Here is a 23,482-nt window from a genome sequence, read left to right as displayed (position 1 = left end):
AGGTTATTAGCGGCTACTGGCCAGATTAAAATCTAAATAAACTTCTAGGCCGGTAGGGGATAGGAGGTGTAGGAGGCCCTGAGCGTCGAGTGGTCGGGGATAGAAGGGACTGAGGGGTAGGTTCATGTTCGAACCTATGAACCACGACAAGGGAGAGTAGTGTGTGTATTTATACCCGGCAATACCGAGTAAAGGGTAGCTTTTACAAGCTGAAGAAAGATATAACACACAATTCAGCCTGTAGAAGCCCAGTTATTAATTCTAATACACCTCCGTGTTGTAGTACCATCTGGCTGGTTTACGGTGCACTTCCCTCCCGCCCAATGACAGCGTTCAAGGAGCCATCAGCGTAAATGGCCTGTGTGGTATTACTTTTTTGTCTGCAGGTCGTGTGTGTGTTCCAGTGAGCTGACTCTTACAAATTTGTCAGTGCAGAATGTTCATGCTGAGTTTCTTGGGAAGGTAATCTAGCAGCACACAAATAACCCGTACATGGAGAGAAAAGCTTATGACGACGTTTCTGTCCAACTTGAACCATTAACTAGTCACATAGTATATGACCAATCACACAATGTGTGACTAACCACACAGCGTGTGAAAAGTCACATAGTGTGTGACTATTTAATGGTTAACGTCCTATAGGGTGAGTCAAATTTCATCCCAAATATGTGAACTTCATCTCCCGCTCATTTTTACCACTGCTCCAGCATTGCCATCATGGCGCCTACAGATCATTATTACGTGTGTTTTCTCAGAAGCAAATGTAACCTGCCATCGTTTCTCCAGGCTGATATAGCTGTAAGCTGGTGATTAACGTAACTGAGAGCAGCTGGAATTTCCTCTCTTGGATAAATAAATGTCAGAGTACAATCGTCTGCATATGCATGTGATTCTGGGATGAGATGAAGGTCATTGAAGGGGACATTCCATAACAATGGTCCCAGCATACTTCCTGTGGAACACTGGCATCAATAGTGTCTTGCTGACTGTCCCACTTAGAACTACTCTTAGAGATCTACCTACCATGAAGGTAATTACTGAGGACACCTAGTGCAGAGCCAGCGACTCCTAGTGCTTGCAGTTTGCCCAAGTCTCTCTTGCTATAAATTGTTGCAAACCCCGGCTATGTCCGCTGTGTTACACAGCCGACCTTGGATTCATATCTCTATCTCTTTACCTCATGTACCTAGATAATACATGATAGTCTAACTCTAACATAGAATTAGAGTTCTCAGCAGAATTTAGGTGTGGACCTCTCCATGTGTCTCTGTCTCTGTCTCTGTGTATCTCTCTCTTTCCCTGGTTTCCTGGTACATATAAAACTACCAGTCTTAACAACACGCTGTAAGAGCTGCTGTCAGAGGCAGTAAAGACTAAACAACAGCTTTAGCTGTTGTAAAACGTAATGTAAAAAAAAGGGGAGAGGGAGACGAGGCAATAACATCATTTATTATCATTGTTTCAATTCCTCCTCCACTCTTTAAATTATATTTAAAAATTTCTCAAAATTTTTTAACCATGTTGGAACTTTTATGCGCATATATATATATATATATATATATATATATATATATATATATATATATATATATATATATATATATATATATATATATATATATATGTCGTGCCGAATATGTAAAACTGGTCAATTAGCAAGAACTCATTTAAAATTAAGTCCTTTCTAAAATTTTCTCTTATACGTTTAAAGATATATTTTTTTCATTAATGTTGATGTAAAAATTTATAATTTTGTACCAAAAGGAACTTAGAAAACTTACCTAACCTTATTATAACAAGAACAATTTATTTTAGCCTAACCCAACTAAATATATTTTAGATTTGTTTACAATAATTTAATAATAAACAAACACAGTGAAATATATTTTTTTTGTTAGGTTCAGAATGATTTTGGCGAAATTATTGCATACACAAATTTTCACTTGTCCTATATGGCAAGATGAGCGTTGCTATTTAAGCTAAGATCGCAAGTTCTGCCTATTCGGCACGACATATATATAAATATATATATATATTATTTTTTTAATTTGACTTATAGATGAACTTTTTTTTATATATAATTTATAAAAGTTTGAAAACTGTGAGGTGCTTCACTTGTTAATTAACCTGTATGTACCTGGTTGACCTGTGTGTCAGGTCAGTGTGACGTGGCTCTGGGTATGCAGTCTGGCGTCATCCCTGACGAACACATCTCCGCCTCCTCCTACTTCGACGCCGCCGTCAACGCCATCTATGGGAGGTGAGTGCAACCTCTATTTTCAACACTGTAGCTGTGTGAAGGAGTGTCACGTCTTAATAGCACCGTCAACGCCATCTGTGGGAGGTGGGAGTAACCTGCGCTGTCAACACTGTAGCTGTGTGAAGGAGTGTCACGTCTTAATAGCACCGTCAACGCCATCTGTGGGAGGTGGGAGTAACCTGCGCTGTCAACACCGTAGCTGTGTGAAGGAGTGTCACGTCTTAATAGCACCGTCAACGCCATCTGTGGGAGGTGGGAGTAACCTGCGCTGTCAACACTGTAGCTGTGTGAAGGAGTGTCACGTCTTAATAGCACTGTCAACGCCATCTGTGGGAGGTGGGAGCAACCTCCACCGTCATCATTGTTAGTTGCTGTGTGTAGCAGTTTTAAGCTTCCTTACCGTGATACCGAGAGAGGTGTTTACCTCTGGTTAACACCTCTTCCGAAACATCATCGATACGAAGAAGAAATATACAATATCGTGACTGGAACAAAACACAGATATGACGACGTTTCTGTCAGACTTGGATCGACTTTGTAAATGGTCCAAGTCGGACCGAAACATCGTCGTTAGCTTCTCTCTACTAAATCTCCCTTCTTTTTTACCTTGTACTTCAGAGCGCACGTCGAGGTGGGTGGAGGTGCCTGGTGTCCCAGGGAGATGGTGTACCGGGAGGGGGCCCAGTACCTGGAGGTCAACCTCGGAGGCCTGCACGTGGTGACCAAGGTGGAGGTGCAAGGCAGGTTCGGCAATGGTCAGGGAAGAGAGTTCGCTAAGCAGTACAAGTTGCAGATGTGGCGGCCCGGCATGGACCACTGGACCACTTACAGTGACGGTCGTGGCGAGGAGGTGAGTACCGGTCCACTGCTGGTGGCCCAGCATGGACCACTGGACCACTTATAGTGACGGTCGTGGTGAGGAGGTGAGTACCGGTCCACTGCTGGTGGCCCGGCATGGACCACTGGTCCCTAAAAGAAAGGAGGATAACAAGCATTCATTTGTGTATACTTAATTGGTTCCTAGGTGGTGTTGGAACTGTAAAAGTTCGATTTCCGAATCAGTATTTCCCGACTTTAGTTATCAGTCTCACACTGGAGGATGTCGAACTGACTCTTCCAAGGGAGGTAGGTCCCTTGACGCTGGCGAGGGACTCTTGATCTAGGGAACTGGATTTTCCCTTCCATCCCCCCCCCACAGGCGCTATATAATCCTATGGGATTAGCGCTCCCCTATGATTATAATAATTACATAATCTGAGAGTCAGGTCAGTGTCGAAGGTCACTTCAAAGCACTTTTGAAACAGGGTTTTCCTGTAAAGTTTTTTTTACAGCTGAACTGTAAACAAGTCACCGCGTTCGGACTCCAGAAAAACGTTCAAAGACCGGGTCAGTATTTTCTGAACAAAATTGTCCCGGTCGAACACCGAGGTTCCACTATTTAGTAACTTGGTGTCAAAACAGGTGTCAAGAAAACGGGTGTCAAAGAACACGTGTCAAGAACATAGGTGTCAAAGAACACATGTGTCAAGAACACATGTCAAGTACACAGGTGTCAACGAACACATGTGTCAAGAACACAGGTGTCAATAAACACATGTGTTAAGAACACGTGTCAAGAACACAGGTGTCAAAGAACACATGTGTCAAGAACACGGGTGTCATAGAACATATGTGTCAAGAACACAGGTGTCAAAGAACACATGTGTCAAGAGCATGGGTGTCATAGAACATATGTGTCAAGAACACAGGTGTCAAAGAACACACGTGCAACTAACAGGGGAACAGGGGAGATTATTATCAGAACGTTTCGCTGTCCAGGAGCTAGTAACGGCTTAACAAAGCTCCTGGAGAGCGAAACGTTGCCACAATAAAATGACACATTAGTTACACCTGTGTCCTTTTACCTAACATTGTCGGTAATTCTACCAACATTTATAAAGAAGGAAAAACGGATTTTGAAGATGCCATTAAGAATGATTTTAATTATTCTCCCCTCAAGGTGAGGGGCTCTTGATCTAAGGAATTGGATCTGTGCTCCAGTTCCCTGAATTAATCCCTAATGCCTTCCATAACCCTCCTTCCCCTCTCCACAGGTGCTATAGAATCCCTGTTTAATTATACTGAGGGATTAGTATTAGTATAATAATAATAATAATAATTAGAATAATAATAACTATTCTATACCACGAAAATAATACATATTAGCACAATGACCAAAAATATTATCCCCTAGACAGGATATATACACCGAGAGGTATATTTGTGTATATACACCGAGAGGTATGTCTGTGTATATACACAGAGAGATGCCTGTGTATATACACTGAGAGATGCCTGTGCATATACACTGAGAGAGATGTCTGTGTATATATACTGGGAGAGATGTCTGTGTATATACACTGAGAGAGATGTCTGTGTATATACACTGAGATGTCTGTGTATATACACTGAGAGAGATGTCTGTGTATATACACTGAGAGAGATGCCTGTGTATATACACTGAGAAATGTGTCTGTGTATATACACTGAGAGAGATGTCTGTGTATATACACTGAGAGAGATGCCTGTGTATATACACTGAGAGAGATGCCTGTGTATATACACTGAGAGAGATGTCTGTGTATATACACTGAGAGATGTCTGTGTACATGCATTGAGAGATGTGTCTGTGTATATACACTGAGAGATGTGTCTGTGTATATACACTGAGAGATGTCTGTGTACATGCACTGAGAGATGTGTCTGTGTATATACACTGAGAGATGTGTCTGTGTATATACACTGAGAGAGATGTCTGTGTATATACACTGAGAGATGTCTGTGTACATGCATTGAGAGATGTGTCTGTGTATATACACTGAGAGATGTGTCTGTGTATATACACTGAGAGAGATGTCTGTGTATATACACTGAGAGAGATGTCTGTGTATATACACTGAGAGATGTCTGTGTACATGCACTGAGAGATGTGTCTGTGTATATACACTGAGAGATGTGTCTGTGTATATACACTGAGAGAGATGTCTGTGTATATACACTGAGAGATGTCTGTGTACATGCACTGAGAGATGTGTCTGTGTATATACACTGAGAGATGTGTCTGTGTATATACACTGAGAGATGTGTCTGTGTATATACACTGAGAGAGATGTCTGTGTATATACACTGAGAGATGTCTGTGTACATGCACTGAGAGATGTGTCTGTGTATATACACTGAGAGAGATGTCTGTGTATATACACTGAGAGATGTCTGTGTACATGCACTGAGAGATGTGTCAGTGTATATACACTGATGTTAATCCCCATATTTGGACTGGCAGTATTCTTGGTAGACAGGTGATGTGCAGTCTTGAACGACCCTCGCGTAGTCGATAGGTTTAAAACCCCATTAATAAAGCAAACATTCACCCATAATCTAGATAACAGTGACTGGAAAGGTAGACTTAATTTACTTAGACTCTGGAGAGGAGACTTAAGACATTTGGACTTCATCCTGGACCCCCTTGAGGGGTTGTGTTCTTCAGTATTTTCTTAATACAATTAATATTATGACTACTACTACTGTTACTACTACTACTGTTACTACTACTACTACTACTATTAATAGTACTGTTACTACTACTACTACTACTACTACTACTACTACTACTACTACTATTACTACCACTACTACCACTACTGTTATTATTACTAGTATTAGTATTACTGCTACTACCACTAATGTACTACCACTGCTACTATTACTACTATTGCTACCACTACTGTTATTAGCACTGTTACTACTACTATTACTTTTAATACTACTATTACTTTTAATACTACTATTACTATTACTACTACTACTACCACCACTACTGTTATTACTACTATTATTACTACTACTATTCATCTAGTGACCTGTTTCTGGTATTTTCGTCACCTGACCTGCTTCCGCCTCCCTCTACGACCTGTCCTCTGATTTTCTACTCATTATCTCGCTCACTTGTGACTTGACAATAACCCAGGACGTCATGAAACATCCTTTGAACTTAACTCTCCAAAGTATAAGTTATTTGTGAGATATTCCAGCAATAACATAACTTTTATGATTCACAAACTGAATATTTCGTCTTTGCTGAAGATGGCCTCGGATACAGGCGAAATATCCAATTTTATCATTATTTTGATAGTGTTTATAATAAACTTTCTGATACAGCTTAGAAAATATTTTCACTTTTGTAGTGATCTTTTTTTTGGGGGGGAAATACAACTGGGTCATTTTTTTTTTTACGTATTATTCAAATTTTTGGTGACCTCTTTTAATTGTACTTTTAATTAAAATAAATACACTTAACAGAAGAACTGTTATTATAGAAATTACGAATATAAAACAACAGAAACACCACTGACGTAATTATTATTATTATTATTATTATTATTGCAATCATAAGTATGCGCTAAACCCACTAGGGTCAGTAAAATATCCTCGTCAAGCTTCACCCTTAACACGGTTTCCAGTTCTGGTCCCTGAATTTGACAGAAGATGAACTAGAGAAAGTCCCAAGAACAACAACAAAACTAGTACCTTGACTTAGAAACAAGGTATATCTAGAGAGTGTGGAAGAAGACGTTTATGTACAGTTTAGAACATTTATTAGACGAAACGTTTCGCCACGAGTGACTTCTTTAGTCCTAATAGAGATACCTAAGACACGAGTGTATATGTAGTGTCAGGAGTCAGGTGGTTAGCGAGAGGGTAGTAGTAGCAGTTGTAGGAGGGAGAAGATTATGACGACGTTTCGGTCCGACTTGGACCATTCACAAGTCACACTGACACATGAGAGTGAGGGAGCCAGTATAGTCGAGGGAACTACTTCCACTACCAGCATTACCACTACGTCTCCACTTCTTCCTCTCTTTGTCCCGTCCCTGTTCCCTCGCCTATACATACTGGCTCCCTCACCCTCGTGTGTTAGTGTAACTTGTAAATGGTGCAAATCGGACCGACAAGTCGACCTATGTGCGGGATATCTGCGTATAACAATAGTATAATTTTTACCTATAGTAGCAGTATAATTTTTGCTTATAGTAACAGTATAATTTTGGTGAGATTCAGACTTAATTTCTTCTCTTACAGGAAGCCGAGACTACGAGATCTCATTCAGACACTTAATATACTAAGAAAATTTGACATTCTTACGTTATAAAACCTACTTACAATGCAATGTGAGTAAATGAGAGGAAATATTAGCATGAAACTCAGAGGCAAGAGATAGTGTGGAGGGCTCGTAGCTTTCCCAGGGTCGTCGACGCCTCCTGGAGTTGCTGCCCCCAGGGGGCGTCGATTTCCCTGGAGGTTGGAGAAAATAATTTCTCCACAGATAGCACTCTGTAGGGGTAAATTTTTGATGGCAGGGTTAGAGAAGAGTGAAACTCCCTCACTAAAGTTGTAAGTTGAAAAACAGGGCCTTTATGGTCAATGTTGGATTTATTTAGAGTAAAGTTACTGTAACGTTCATATTGACACTCGTTTCTCTGCCCCACTCACCTCTCCCTCTCTACCCCACTCACCTCTCTCTCGCCCTCTCTACCCCACTCACCTCTCTCTCGCCCTCTCTACCCCACTCACCTCTCTCTCGCCCTCTCTCCCACAGTTGCTGGAGGGGAACACCAACACATACCTGGCGCAGACCTCTCAGTTGAGTCCACCCATCATAGCGGCCAGGGTGAGGTTCGTGCCTTACAGCGACCACCCTCGTACAGTGTGTATGAGAGTGGAGATCTACGGTTGTCGCTACACTGGTGAGTCCTACCACTGTGTTGTAGCAGCTGGTGTTATGTTGTAGCAGCTGGTGCTGTGTTGTAGTAGCTGGTGCTGTGTTGTAGCAGCTTGTGCTGTGTTGTAGTAGCTGGTGGTGTGTTGTAGTAGCTGGTGCTGTGTTGTAGCAGCTGGTGCTGTGTTGAAGTAGCTGGTGATGTGTTACAGCAGCTGGTGCTGTGTTGTAGCAGCTTGTGCTGTGTTGTAGTAGCTGGTGGTGTGTTGTAGCAGCTGGTGCTGTGTTGTAGCAGCTGGTGCTGTATTGTAGCAGCTGGTGCTGTGTTGAAGCATCTGGTGCTGTGTTGCTGCAGCTGGTGTTGTGTTGCAGCAGATGGTGCTATGTTGTAGCAGCTGTTGCTATACTGTAACAGTTGGTGCTATATTGTAACAGCTGGTGCTATAATGTAACAGCTGGTACTATACTGTAACAGGTGGTGCTATACTGTAACAGGTGGTGCTATGAAATAACCAGGGATGTGTCACAGACTGAGATATGACCAGGGATGTGGAGGACCTGGATCAGTGGGTATTATCCTGAGCTCTTGATTCAAGGAAGTGGAGCCATTCCCTTCATCGGATCAAACCTGATCCCCCCGCCTCCCTCCCAGGCGCCATATGAACCCTAAACGTTTAGTGGTTCCTAATAAATACAATTAAAAGTAGTTAGTGGTAGGTCTAACGAGCGAACTACCTCATTACTGTTCCCCTCAGAGGGTCTGGTGTCGTACACGATGCCTGACGGTGACCCCCGGGGCGGAGACTACAACCTCCGTGACCTGACCTACGATGGGTCTCGCAAGGGAGGCTGGCTCTCTGGCGGTCTAGGTCAACTGAGTGATGGTGAGACTGGTCACACCAACTTCCGTGTTGATGCTCTGGGACGAGGCAGAGGTAAGTGATGCTGCTGATCTTACTAAGAGAGAGAGAGAGAGAGAGAGAGAGAGAGAGAGTACATGTACAAGGGAGTACAATGGACAGATAGAGGATGGCTTGGAAGTCCATGCCAATGCTGTTTACTGAAAGGAACTGTCTACTTCAACCAAGGTGTGTGAGTCAAAGATAGTAAAGGAAAAGGTCCTGAGAGAGAGAGAGAGAGAGAGAGAGAGAGAGGATGTAGCACTTCCGTTTCCTTCCTTCATGAAGCCTCACTGGAGGAAGGGAATAATCAGGTATCCCTGAAGGGGCACCGTCAAGTGGTTGCCCCAACTGTTTTTGTCTCTAAAGTTTCGTTATTGTCTCGCTTATAACACTAGAACGCCTCATTCGAAGGGTTTCAAGTTTTCGAACGATGATTTACTGTAACAAGTGTGGACAGGGCAGTAAGTATGCGTTACTCAACTGATTCCAACACTCTTGGAACAGAATTCAGTAATTTGAATGATTTGATCCGTTTGGACTATTAACTACTCACATGTGTCACGTGGAGCGTATGTTGTCCTGGAATTAAGCGTTAAACCCACAATGGGGGATCAATCCCGGTCGATTTTTATTGGGTAAGGACGGATTTCAGGTGATTAGCTGTTGTAGATCCTTGTGTACGGGTACCATAGGGATTAAGTTTGCCTGTAATCGTTTTATAAGATTTTGTGAGACGTACAGAGAAGGTTGTGGTACGTAACATACTTAAGAAAATTACGAGCAATTTTGGATTTTTTTAAGGTGTATGCATAAAAATTTCGTCATCTCGCCTATGAGTGAATTATCAAACCATTCCATGGGCGGGGTTAGAGCCCGCGATCAGAGTCATAAAACTCCAGACCGACACGTTTCTCAGTAGTAGTAACCAGTTACCAGTAACCAGTGTACCAGTAGATGACTCACTACCAACCGTCTCTGCCTAAGTCACTGTCTGTATTCATATTGTGCTGACCACAGCAGTATTCAAAGACCCCCTCACATATGGGTACTGTGGGCGGCCAGTTAGTCTGACGAGAGTAAGCAAGGAGATAGGTACGGCTGTTTGGGCGCTACCCACATTATCCGTAATATACGTACTACCAGCCTACGTATTACTTTACCCTATCCACGTGTTCGAATCCCACATGATACGTTAGCCACTGGGCCAGCGCGTCGGTCTGGAGTTTTATGACTCTCTGATCGCGGGTTCAAACCTCGCCCGTGCTATGGTTTGCAATCGTGAGTCATAAGTAAATTATTTTTGTTATATTGTGTATTTATAGCTTTGATGAGTAAGACACAGTTGGGTATCTTTATTGTTCAGACGTTTCATCTACACCGTAGGCTTCTTCAGTTAAATAGAGGCAGCAGGTGTAATAGTGAAATGAAGATGAAGTAATCAGTCCCTCAACCTGGGAGACATGAGGTGTTGTTCCACAGATGTCTTAATCATCAACTTGTCGGTATTTTATACCATTTTCAACGTTATTAGCTTTATTTCCAAACATATATAGACTCTTATTAGTATTTAAAGTCTATTGGTAGTCACCCACCTAAATATCTTCACAAGATCCTCGTTGATCGTGTCGTTGAGGACAAGATCTGAATTTCGTTTAACGAAATGTGTGTTATCTGCAAATGGGACTGATTTAAGTTCGTGAGAGGCATTAGGTAGGTCAATGTAAATAAAGAATTAAAGAAGGCCTAGGACGCTGCCCTGCGGCACTTCTATAGTGGGTATTGTCATTAATGGCTACGTGCTGACATCTAAGATAGAACTTGCTGACATGGTAAGATAGAACGTAATAAAAACAAGAGCATGACCTCTGAGCCCACATTGCTTTAAGCAGTAAGATGTTGTAGTGTACTGTGTCCAATCTTGAACATTCAGTATCATACAGAACCCCTTGAGAATAATCTTGAACTCTTTAGTATCATCCTGATTACCCTAGTATCATTGTGAATCCTCTTGGTATCATCTTAAATCCTTTAGTATTAACCCAAACCCTCTCAGTATCAATCTGAACCCTCCTAGTATCATTCTAAACATCTTTGTATCTTCCTGAAACTTAGTATCTACAAGAACCATTAATATCTTGAACCTTTTAGTATGATCATGAACCCCTTATTAGTGTTATCCTGAACTCTCTTGTGTTGTCTTGAACGCTTTCCCAACTTAATTTATTTCAGGGCCTTCGTGAACCTCTTAGTACTGTGCAAAACCCTTTAGGGAAATCCTAACACTCTTGCTGCCATTCTAAAGCTTTTGGTGTCATCCTAAGCCGTTTTACTGCCACCCTGAATCCATTTAATGCTATTCTGAACCTCTTGAGGCTAGTAAACTCCAGGTTACGATCTCCTTAACGAAGCTGTAATGCCTCATTATCGAGAAGTCTACACGATGAAGTAGTCTACATGCTGTAGTAGTCTACACACTGAAGTCTACACACTATAGTCTACATGCTGTAGTAGTTTACACACTGTAGTCTACATGCTGTAATCTACATGCTGTAGTCTACACACTATAGTCTACATGCTGTAGTAGTCTACACACTATAGTCTACATGCTGTAGTAGTCTACACACTGTAGTCTACATGCTGTAATCTACATGCTGTAGTCTACACACTATAGTCTACATGCTGTAGTAGTCTACACACTGTAGTCTACATGCTGTAATCTACATGCTGTAGTCTACACACTATAGTCTACATGCTGTAGTAGTCTACACACTGAAGCAGTCTACAAGCTGAAGTAGTCTACACACTGTTGTAGTGTACACGCTGTAATAGTCTACACACCTGAAGTCTGCAAACTGAAGTAGTCTACACACTGTAGTAGTCTACACACTGTAGTAGTCTACACACTATAGTAGCCTGAAGTCTACACACTGCACCTAGTCGTCACCCAAACCATCAAGGAATCTCTCAAGAGACCACTTTGACGTGATCCAAATAGATAAGAGTTGTTGAAGGGGATAGCAAGTTGCTAGACGAGGTTGTTATGAAGGGTTTAAGCAGAAGGGAGGTGTAAAAAGGGCGTAGAGAGGGAGGCGAAGGAAGGGAGGGTGTAGAGTGTATGAGCGGTAGTGGTAGGGAGGAGGGTGTAGGATGGAAGGCTTCACTCACTTTAGAGTGCGGTAGAATGTAGAGTGTTGTAGAATGTCTAAACTTCTCCTCAGGCTGGTAGAAGAGCCAGAAGGCTAGCATGGTTTAACACTTACTCTCTCCTCTCCTACTAAGAGCTAAGGGGAATGTCCCACGAAGAAAGGTTAAGGGAAATCGGCCTGACGAAACTGGAGGACAGGAGGGTCAGGGGTGACTTGATAACGACATACAAAATATTGCGTGGAATAGACAAGATGGACAGAGACAAGATGGACAGAGACAAGATGGACAGAGACAAGATGGACAGAGACAAGATGGACAGAGACAGGATGTTCCAGAGAGGAGACACAGAAACAAGGTGTCACACCTGGAAGTTGAAGACTCAGATGAGCCAAAGGGATGTTAGGAAGTATTTCTTCAGTCATAGAGCTGTCAGGAAGTGGAATAGTCTAACTAGTGATGTAGTGGAGGCAGGAACCATACATAGTTTTAAGGCGAGGTATGATAAAGCTCATGGAGCAAGGAGAGAGAGGACCTACCTGGAGATACCTGGAGAGAGTTTCGGGGGTCAACGCCCCCGCGGCCCGGTCTGTGACCAGGCCTCCTGGTGGATCAGCGCCTGATCAACCAGGCTGTTGCTGCTGGCTGCACGCAAACCAACGTACGAGCCACAGCCCGGCTGATCAGGAACTGACTTTAGGTGCTTGTCCAGTGCCAGCTTGAAGACTGCCAGGGGTCTGTTGGTAATCCCCCTTATGTGTGCTGGGAGGCAGTTGAACAGTCTCGGGCCCCTGACACTTATTGTATGGTCTCTTAACGTGCTAGTGACACCCCTGCTTTTCATTGGGGGGATGGTGCATCGTCTGCCAAGTCTTTTGCTTTCGTAGTGAGTGATTTTCGTGTGCAAGTTCGGTACTAGTCCCTCTAGGATTTTCCAGGTGTATATAATCATGTATCTCTCCCTCCTGCGTTCCAGGGAATACAGGTTTAGAAACCTCAAGCGCTCCCAGTAATTGAGGTGTTTTATCTCCGTTATGCGCGCCGTGAAAGTTCTCTGTACATTTTCTAGGTCGGCAATTTCACCTGCCTTGAAAGGTGCTGTTAGAGTGCAGCAATATTCCAGCCTAGATAGAACAAGTGACCTGAAGAGTGTCATCATGGGCTTGGCCTCCCTAGTTTTGAAGGTTCTCATTATCCATCCTGTCATTTTTCTAGCAGATGCGATTGATACAATGTTATGGTCCTTGAAGGTGAGATCCTCCGACATAATCACTCCCAGGTCTTTGACGTTGGTGTTTCGCTCTATTTCGTGGCCAGTGAAGAGGCTGGTCCAGGAGCTGAGTATCGAACCCTGCAACCACAAATAGGTGAGTGCACGCACACACATACGTACGGACGTTTTAATGCTCATATCTATAAAAAAATATAAAAAAAAAATGCTATGTCTGACATTTTTGGGTTATCTTGGGTTATTTACACAATGTATGTTAATTGAACCTGTGTGTACCTGTGCGTAAATAAACTCACTTCCACCAATCCCCGGACACCTCCATGATAATGACCCAGCAACTCCCCCTATTTATTATTATTATTATTATTATTATTATTATTATTATTATTATTATTATTATTATTAATGGGTGATATATTAACTGAAGTTACGAACCGTGACAATGATTCTCGATAGTTTTGTCTCTCGCACTGGTATACATTGTATTGTTACTCCTAATGGTTATTAACATAACCATGATATTTAAAGGGGTGGAGTGGTAAGCCGGCAGAAGGCCTCAGTCAAATGACCAAAAGCACCAGGTGTGGGTCATCATCTGACTAAGACCCGCGTCAGGAAACACTTGTCCTTTTTCCTGACAAACCTGACCTAACCTGACCTCACTCTCTCCCTGCCTATCCAGGAGACACTGTACTTTCCACTTCCAGACTCATAACAGTTGTTTCCTCCACAGTGTGTACCTGGAGTCTACCTGGAGGATGTTCCGGGGGTCAGCGCCCCCCGGCCCGGTCCATGACCAGGCCTCCCGGTGGAAAATTAACAGTAAACACAGCATTAGAACTCTCAAATGTTATTAAAAGCTAAATTTTAAATCTGGCAAGACAAATTAATGGTCACGGAACAATACAATAACGTTATTATTATTATTATTATTATTATTATTATTATTATTATTATTATTATTATTATTATTATTATCATCATCATAACTAAGTGCCAATTACATTAATGGGGAAACACTAAACCCATGGGGGTAAAATAGTGCCTGGGAGGCATTTAGGATCAAGAGCCCCTCACTGGCATCCACGAACTCCCCTTGAGGGGTGACTAAGCCCTAAACCCACAAGGCTCACACAGCGAACGTTCCTATGATGCTCCACAGATTTCTCATCTGCTGTGAATTAGTCTTTAATGGATCTCTTTTCCAACGTCACAAACCCTGGTGTATCTCTCTCACATTTCTCATCCTCCTCAACGTGGGGGAACTGTGTTACCTGGATGCTGAACGATTCCCGAGCCAAGGAATCGCATCTGTCTCCTACCAGATGGCATCCCATTCCCACGATGCTGCGTGACTCTCTTCAGAGGCTTAGAACCTCCTGTTTCGTGCTTCTTCTTCTTCTTCTTCTTCTTCTTCTTCTTCTTCTTCTTCTTCTTATTATTATTATTATTATTATTATTATTATTATTATTATTATTATTATTGATGAAATGGTTCAGAGAACCGACAAGGTGGTCAATTAGACACTTGTGCCAAAATTTTGTATTTTTGTTTAAACGTTTCGCCATACAGTGTCTTCCTCAGTTTAATACAGAGAAGCATGGTGAAGATCAAAAGGAGTTTGAGGTAATCAGTTCCTCAGCCTGGAGTTGATGTAATTAGTAATACAGCACAAGCGCGGAAAAGTGGCTTGCCTAACCTACAGGTATGACCTACTTCCACCTGTGGATTTATCCAAGGTGACACCGCCTACCACTGCTTCACCTCACCTGCCTGAAGTATACAAGTCACTTCTTCGCGCTTATGCTGTATTTTTATCAAGATTGATGGACTGATTATATCATTTCCAGGCTGAGGGACTGATTACCTCAGACTCCTTCTGATCTTCACCATTCTTCTCTGTATTAGACTGATGAAGCCACTGTGAGGCAAACCGTTTCCGAAGTAAAGATACCCAAGTGTTGCACATGTTTCCTAATTTATCAGTTATTGCTGTTATTATGACATTAGAGGGGGAGCGCTACACTCGTAGGGGTTATAAAGCGTCTTGAGGAAGGGGGGATATGGCAATTATTCAAGATTCAATTCAAGGAATTGGACCACAGATCAAATTCCTCAGATCAAAAGCTCCTCAGCAGCATCAAGGAACCTCCCTCGAGGGGATCCTATTGAATCTATACACAATATTAATGTTATTATCACTTTCAATATACTCAGAAATAAATAAAATACTTATTTATTATAGTCACGTTTCCCCTAAACTTTTAAGTGAGGCAAATGTTGACATCCTTTTAGGAGACTGAATTTGAATATTCTGTCCGCTCTGCCTTTCACTCGAGTCAGGGAGGCTGAGAGTTCTATTATTATCTCTCCCAGGGCCGTCTCCAACCCCTTAGCTTCGTGCCTTTCCTCCTGCCTCGCTCCTACGCTGCTTTCCAACAAATAAGAACCCTTTTGGGTGTGTTCCCTTTCAGGGAGCTGTCTTGAAGAAGTATATCGGAAGTCTGTGATTTTTTTTTTCGAGGGCTGGAGAGAGGGGGATGAAAGTACGTGATCTGGATTCAAGATAGGTCGTTCCTATGAAGTTTATTTCCAACTCTATTGAGATTTCGCTCGTTTTTCTCTGCCTCCTCGTGAGCGTGAGGTATAACTACCGTCATGGTCTGCAGTCATCACCCTGGGATGAAAGTGCACTTCCCTTCACACCAAGTTACACTAGTTATGTATGTTAATACTGTGCGTCTTAACGTCCTATGCATTATTACTGTTCATTTTAACACGGTACGTATTAACATGGTACACTTTATTAACACGGTACATTTTAACACTGTACATTTTAACACGGTTCACTTTAACACGGTTCACTTTAACACGGCTCACTTTAACACGGTTCACATTAACACGGTTCACTTTAACACGGTTCACTTTAACACGGTTCACTTTAACACTGTTCACTTTAACACGGTTCACTCTAACACAGTTCACCTTAACACGGTTCACTTTAACACTGTACATTTTTAACACGGTACATTTTAACGTTGTTATAACTAATAGGGCCGTGCTAACTCCTCGACTTCTCAACAGAGCAGTTAACACTTGTAAAATTAAACACAGTTGACTAGTCTCCCCTGACCATCGGATATAAAATACCCGGCCGCAATCTCTCCCTTAGTGTTGCTTGTATAAAGTTACCGCCGTATAATCCCCTTTTTGGGTTTACCGCTTCGTTATAATTATAATAATATATAAAGTTGCTGGGAAGGGTGAGAATAACGCAGCTAAGAGTTCTTCACTGGTAGTTTCAGAGGTTTCGTGTCTGAAACTGGTCTTTCAGGAAGACACAGACCACTCTGGTCCCCAGGTCTGCTCAAGGTCATAGACCTCTCTGGTCCCCAGGTCTGCTCAAGGCCATACACCTCTCTGGTCCCCAGGTCTGCTCAAGGCCATACACCTCTCTGGTCCCCAGGTCTGCTCAAGGCCATACACCTCTCTGGTCCCCAGGTCTGCTCAAGGCCATACACCTCTCTGGTCCCCAGGTCTGCTCAAGGCCATAGACCTCTCTGGTCCCTAGGTCTGCTCAAGGCCATAGACCTCTCTGGTCCCCAGGTCTGCTCAAGGCCATAGACCTCTCTGGTCCCTAGGTCTGCTCAAGGCCATAGACCTCTCTGGTCCCTAGGTCTGCTCAAGGCCATAGACCTCTCTGGTCCCCAGGTCTGCTCAAGGCCATAGACCTCTCTGGTCCCCAGGTCTGCTCAAGGCCATAGACCTCTCTGGTCCCCAGGTCTGCTCAAGGCCAGAGCTCAGCCTGGTCTCGCTCATGCTTTGCCATCTATAGTCCTCATGAGGAAGGTACAAGTTGCTCATTGTTCCACATTTTTCTACACTTCTTGTTCTACACTTCTTGTTCTACACACCTTGTTCTACACTTCTTGTTCTACACTTCTTGTTCTACACTTCTTATTCTACACACCTTGTTCTACACTTCTTGTTCTACACTTCTTGTTCTGCACTTCTTGTTCTACACTTCTTGTTCTACACTTCTTGTTATACACTTCTTGTTCTACACACCTTGTTCTACACTTCTTGTTCTACACTTCTTGTTCTGCACTTCTTGTTCTACACTTCTTGTTCTACACTTCTTGTTCTACACTTCTTGTTCTGCACTTCTTGTTCTACACTTCTTGTTCTACACTTCTTGTTCTACACTTCTTGTTCTACACTTCTTGTTCTACACACCTTGTTCTACACTTCTTGTTCTACACACCTTGTTCTACACTTCTTGTTCTACACTTCTTGTACTGCACTTCTTGTTCTACACTTCTTGTTCTACACTTCTTGTTCTACACTTCTTGTTCTACACACCTTGTTCTACACTTCTTGTTCTACACTTCTTGTTCTACACACCTTGTTCTACACTTCTTGTTCTACACTTCTTGTTCTACACTTCTTGTTCTACACTTCTTGTTCTACACACCTTGTTCTACACTTCTTGTTCTACACTTCTTTTTCTGCACTTCTTGTTCTACACTTCTTGTTCTACACTTCTTGTTCTACACTTCTTGTTCTGCACTTCTTGTTCTACACTTCTTGTTCTACACTTCTTGTTCTACACTTCTTGTTCTACACTTCTTGTTCTACACACCTTGTTCTACACTTCTTGTTCTACACTTCTTGTTCTACACACCTTGTTCTACACTTCTTGTTCTACACTTCTTGTACTGCACTTCTTGTTCTACACTTCTTGTTCTACACTTCTTGTTCTACACTTCTTGTTCTACACACCTTGTTCTACACTTCTTGTTCTACACTTCTTGTTCTACACTTCTTGTTCTACACTTCTTGTTCTACACTTCTTGTTCTACACACCTTGTTCTACACTTCTTGTTCTACACTTCTTGTTCTACACACCTTGTTCTACACTTCTTGTTCTACACTTCTTGTACTGCACTTCTTGTTCTACACTTCTTGTTCTACACTTCTTGTTCTACACTTCTTGTTCTACACACCTTGTTCTACACTTCTTGTTCTACACTTCTTGTTCTGCACTTCTTGTTCTACACTTCTTGTTCTACACTTCTTGTTCTACGCTTCTTGTTCTGCACTTCTTGTTCTACACTTCTTGTTCTACACTTCTTGTTCTACACTTCTTGTTCTACACTTCTTGTTCTACACACCTTGTTCTACACTTCTTGTTCTACACTTCTTGTTCTACACACCTTGTTCTACACTTCTTGTTCTACACTTCTTGTACTGCACTTCTTGTTCTACACTTCTTGTTCTACACTTCTTGTTCTACACTTCTTGTTCTACACACCTTGTTCTACACTTCTTGTTCTACACTTCTTGTTCTACACTTCTTGTTCTACACTTCTTGTTCTACACTTCTTGTTCTACACACCTTGTTCTACACACCTTGTTCTACACTTCTTGTTCTGCACTTCTTGTTCTACACTTCTTGTTCTACACTTCTTGTTCTACACTTCTTGTTCTACACTTCTTGCTCTACACTTCTTGTTCTACACACCTTGTTCTACACTTCTTGTTCTACACTTCTTGTTCTACACTTCTTGTTCTACACTTCTTGTTCTACACTTCTTGTTCTACACACCTTGTTCTACACTTCTTGTTCTACACTTCTTGTTCTACACACCTTGTTCTACACTTCTTGTTCTACACTTCTTGTTCTGCACTTCTTGTTCTACACTTCTTGTTCTACACTTCTTGTTCTACACTTCTTGTTCTACACACCTTGTTCTACACTTCTTGTTCTACACTTCTTGTTCTACACTTCTTGTTCTACACTTCTTGTTCTACACTTCTTGTTCTACACACCTTGTTCTACACACCTTGTTCTACACTTCTTGTTCTACACTTCTTGTTCTACACACCTTGTTCTACACACCTTGTTCTACACTTCTTGTTCTACACACCTTGTTCTACACACCTTGTTCTACACACCTTGTTCTACACACCTTGTTCTACACACCTTGTTCTACACATCTTGTTCTACACACCTTGTTCTACACACCTTGTTCCACACACCTTGTTCTACACACCTTGTTCTACACACCTTGTTCTACACACCTTGTTCTACACACCTTGTTCTACACACCTTGTTCTACACACCTTGTTCTACACACCTTGTTCTACACACCTTGTTCCACACACCTTGTTCTACACACCTTGTTCTACACACCTTGTTCTACACACCTTGTTCTACACACCTTGTTCTACACACCTTGTTCTACACACATTGTTCTACACACCTTGTTCTACACTTCTTGTTCTACACTTCTTGTTCTACACACCTTGTTCTACACACCTTGTTCTACACTTCTTGTTCTACACACCTTGTTCTACACACCTTGTTCTACACACCTTGTTCTACACACCTTGTTCTACACACCTTGTTCTACACACCTTGTTCTACACTTCTTGTTCTACACTTCTTGTTCTACACACCTTGTTCTACACACCTTGTTCTACACTTCTTGTTCTACACACCTTGTTCTACACACCTTGTTCTACACTTCTTGTTCTACACACCTTGTTCTACACACCTTGTTCTACACACCTTGTTCTACACACCTTGTTCTACACACCTTGTTCTACACACCTTGTTCTACACACCTTGTTCTACACACCTTGTTCTACACACCTTGTTCTACACTTCTTGTTCTACACACCTTGTTCTACACACCTTGTTCTACACTTCTTGTTCTACACTTCTTGTTCTACACACCTTGTTCTACACACCTTGTTCTACACACCTTGTTCTACACACCTTGTTCTACACACCTTGTTCTACACACCTTGTTCTACACAAATTGTTCTACACTTCTTGTTCTACACTTCTTGTTCTACACACCTTGTTCTACACACCTTGTTCTACACACCTTGTTCTACACACCTTGTTCTACACACCTTGTTCTACACTTCTTGTTGTACACTTCTTGTTCTACACACCTTGTTCTACACACCTTGTTCTACACTTCTTGTTCTACACTTCTTGTTCTACACACCTTGTTCTACACACCTTGTTCTACACACCTTGTTCTACACTTCTTGTTCTACACTTCTTGTTCTACACACCTTGTTCTACACACCTTGTTCTACACACCTTGTTCTACACACCTTGTTCTACACACCTTGTTCTACACTTCTTGTTCTACACACCTTGTTCTACACACCTTGTTCTACACACCTTGTTCTACACACCTTGTTCCACACACCTTGTTCCACACACCTTGTTCCACACACCTTGTTCTACACACCTTGTTCCACACACCTTGTTCCACACACCTTGTTCCACACACCTTGTTCCACACACCTTGTTCCACACACCTTGTTTCACACACCTTGTTCCTCACACCTTGTTCCACACACCTTGTTCTACACACCTTGTTCCACACACCTTGTTCTACACACCTTGTTCCACACACCTTGTTCCACACACCTTGTTCCACACACCTTGTTCCACACACCTTGTTCCACACACCTTGTTCTACACACCTTGTTCTACACACCTTGTTCCACACACCTTGTTCCACACACCTTGTTCTACACACCTTGTTCTACACACCTTGTTCTACACACCTTGTTCCACACACCTTGTTCTACACACCTTGTTCCACACACCTTGTTCTACACACCTTGTTCTACACACCTTGTTCTACACACCTTGTTCCACACACCTTGTTCTACACACCTTGTTCCACACACCTTGTTCCACACACCTTGTTCCACACACCTTGTTCCACACACCTTGTTCCACACACCTTGTTCCACACACCTTGTTCCACACACCTTGTTCCACACACCTTGTTCCACACACCTTGTTCCACACACCTTGTTCCACACACCTTGTTCCACACACCTTGTTCCACACACCTTGTTCCACACACCTTGTTCTACACACCTTGTTCCACACACCTTGTTCTACACACCTTGTTCCACACACCTTGTTCTACACACCTTGTTCCACACACCTTGTTCTACACACCTTGTTCCACACACCTTGTTCTACACACCTTGTTCTACACACCTTGTTCTACACACCTTGTTCCACACACCTTGTTCCACACACCTTGTTCCACACACCTTGTTCCACACACCTTGTTCCACACACCTTGTTCCACACACCTTGTTCCACACACCTTGTTCCACACACCTTGTTCCACACACCTTGTTCCACACACCTTGTTCCACACACCTTGTTCCACACACCTTGTTCCACACACCTTGTTCCACACACCTTGTTCCACACACCTTGTTCTACACACCTTGTTCTACACACCTTGTTCTACACACCTTGTTCCACACACCTTGTTCCACACACCTTGTTCTACACTCACTACCAACACAAGGAGACAGACTAACATCCAGCTTCACCTAACATGTTAACATTATACATAACATGATACATATCATCCTTACATAAATTAACATGATACATATTGCACAAGTTAACATAAATAATGTTAACTTTAGAATTATTAACAATGTTCATATATATATATATATATATATATATATATATATATATATATATATATATATATATATATATATATATATATATATATATGAAAATAGTTATATTAACATATGTTGCGGCCCCTGCCAAACTAGCGGTTAAATAGTTAACCTGCCGGCCGGCAGTACCACTGGGTGCGTCATCAAACCCAATGTGGGGGCTGCTGAGCCGGCCTTAGAGCAGTAAGAGCCTGAGTGCCTCACGGTACACACCTAAGCAGTAGGTACCTGACCACCGAAGGGTACACGTCTACTGGCTTTAGTAACAGTATGTACCAGAGCGCCTCGCTGTACACACCTAAGCAGTAGGTACCTGACCACCGAAGGGTACACGTCTACTGGCTTTAGAAATATTATGTACCTGAGCGGCTGTACACACCTAAGCAGTAGGTACCTGACCACCGAAGGGTACACGTCTACTGGCTTTAGTAACAGTATGTACCAGAGCGCCTCGCTGTACACACCTAAGCAGTAGGTACCTGACCACCGAAGGGTACACGTCTACTGGCTTTAGTAACAGTATGTACCTGAGCGCCTCGCTGTACACACCTAAGCAGTAGGTACCTGACCACCGAAGGGTACACGTCTACTGGCTTTAGAAATATTATGTACCTGAGCGCCTCGCTGTACACACCTAAGCAGTAGGTACCTGACCACCGAAGGGTACACGTCTACTGGCTTCAACATTAAGTACCTGAACTCCTCAGGGTACACGTCTATGCAGTAGGTACCTGACCACCGAATCGTACCTATCTACTGGCGTTAGAAGAACCGCTCACCGCAGCTCACTGAGTCTGTTGGCCTCAGTTACTTGACGGCCGCATTCAGTGAGCTTGCAGCATGGTGTTCGGCTAGCGGTGTGTCAACCGCCTTTGGAGAGGATTTACTGGACTACCGGTGATGTCTGTGGACTCACCGTCTACGTTGATCAACTGTGGGCCGGAGTCGTCAGATGCTGTTTAGTGGGACATTACATGAAGAAAAGGTTGGAGTGTTACACTGAACTGGGCCAGGACCGTAGTGTGACACTGAGGGACGTACGATGGAGTGGAACACTGAGATATGCACAGGACCGTAGTGGAACACTGAGATGAAAAGGGTGTCGTGGGACACTGAAGATGGCCTGGTTGTAGTGTACACTGAACAGTGTCGTGTGACTGACTTCGTGTCGTGAGAGGCAGTTGATTGTAATTTATTATTATAAAAATGTTATTTATAATTTATTGTTTTAGCATAGAGATATATATATATAGTGACAGTAGTGTCAAGAGTTGTACCCTGTGTAGGGTTATTAATTATATTTTAGTAAAATGCTGATTATAATTTATTATAGTAACATGTACATATTATTATTATATCATAGTTCAAATACCTCTAGACCAAAGATAGTTGATTTTTATATATTAAAGATTAATTTATATTAATGTGTGTATTTATGTATCCCGAACTCTTTATTACAAAAGGAGTAAATCTTAATACCATCTTCTCTTAAAAATTACTTTTTTTGTAATATATGAGTGGCCTGTCCGGGAGGATAATGATTATCTAGAATGATTTCTGGACGATCATATCCGGGATGACGGTTCGGGATACATATTACATTGATCTTTGTGTGTCGGTCCTTTTGTGGTGGGGGTGTTGCGGCCCCTGCCAA

At 42.4% G+C, this 23,482-nt stretch overlaps 1 protein-coding gene across 4 annotated transcripts in view; it reads left to right on the top strand.

Moving 5' to 3' along the window:
* LOC128704227 (discoidin domain-containing receptor 2-like) overlaps positions 1-23,482 on the top strand; it is a 109,873-nt gene that overhangs the window by 73,675 nt on the left and 12,716 nt on the right. For 3 of the 4 annotated variants that reach the window (XM_070102975.1, XM_070102974.1, XM_070102976.1), the window contains 4 exons: positions 2,158-2,260; positions 2,879-3,110; positions 7,896-8,043; positions 8,771-8,950. In XM_070102975.1, the coding sequence (XP_069959076.1) occupies positions 2,158-2,260; positions 2,879-3,110; positions 7,896-8,043; positions 8,771-8,950 (663 nt within the window). Of the gene's footprint in view, positions 1-2,157; positions 2,261-2,479; positions 2,624-2,878; positions 3,111-7,895; positions 8,044-8,770; positions 8,951-23,482 lie in introns of those variants that run through there. The other variant, XM_070102978.1, reaches the window with a different exon arrangement.

This window comes from Cherax quadricarinatus, chromosome 84 (assembly GCF_038502225.1).
Source record: "Cherax quadricarinatus isolate ZL_2023a chromosome 84, ASM3850222v1, whole genome shotgun sequence".
Classification (NCBI taxonomy): Eukaryota; Metazoa; Arthropoda; class Malacostraca; order Decapoda; family Parastacidae; genus Cherax; species Cherax quadricarinatus.
The sequence above is the reverse complement of the archived record's forward strand: the minus strand, read 5'-3'. Positions and strand labels throughout refer to the sequence as shown.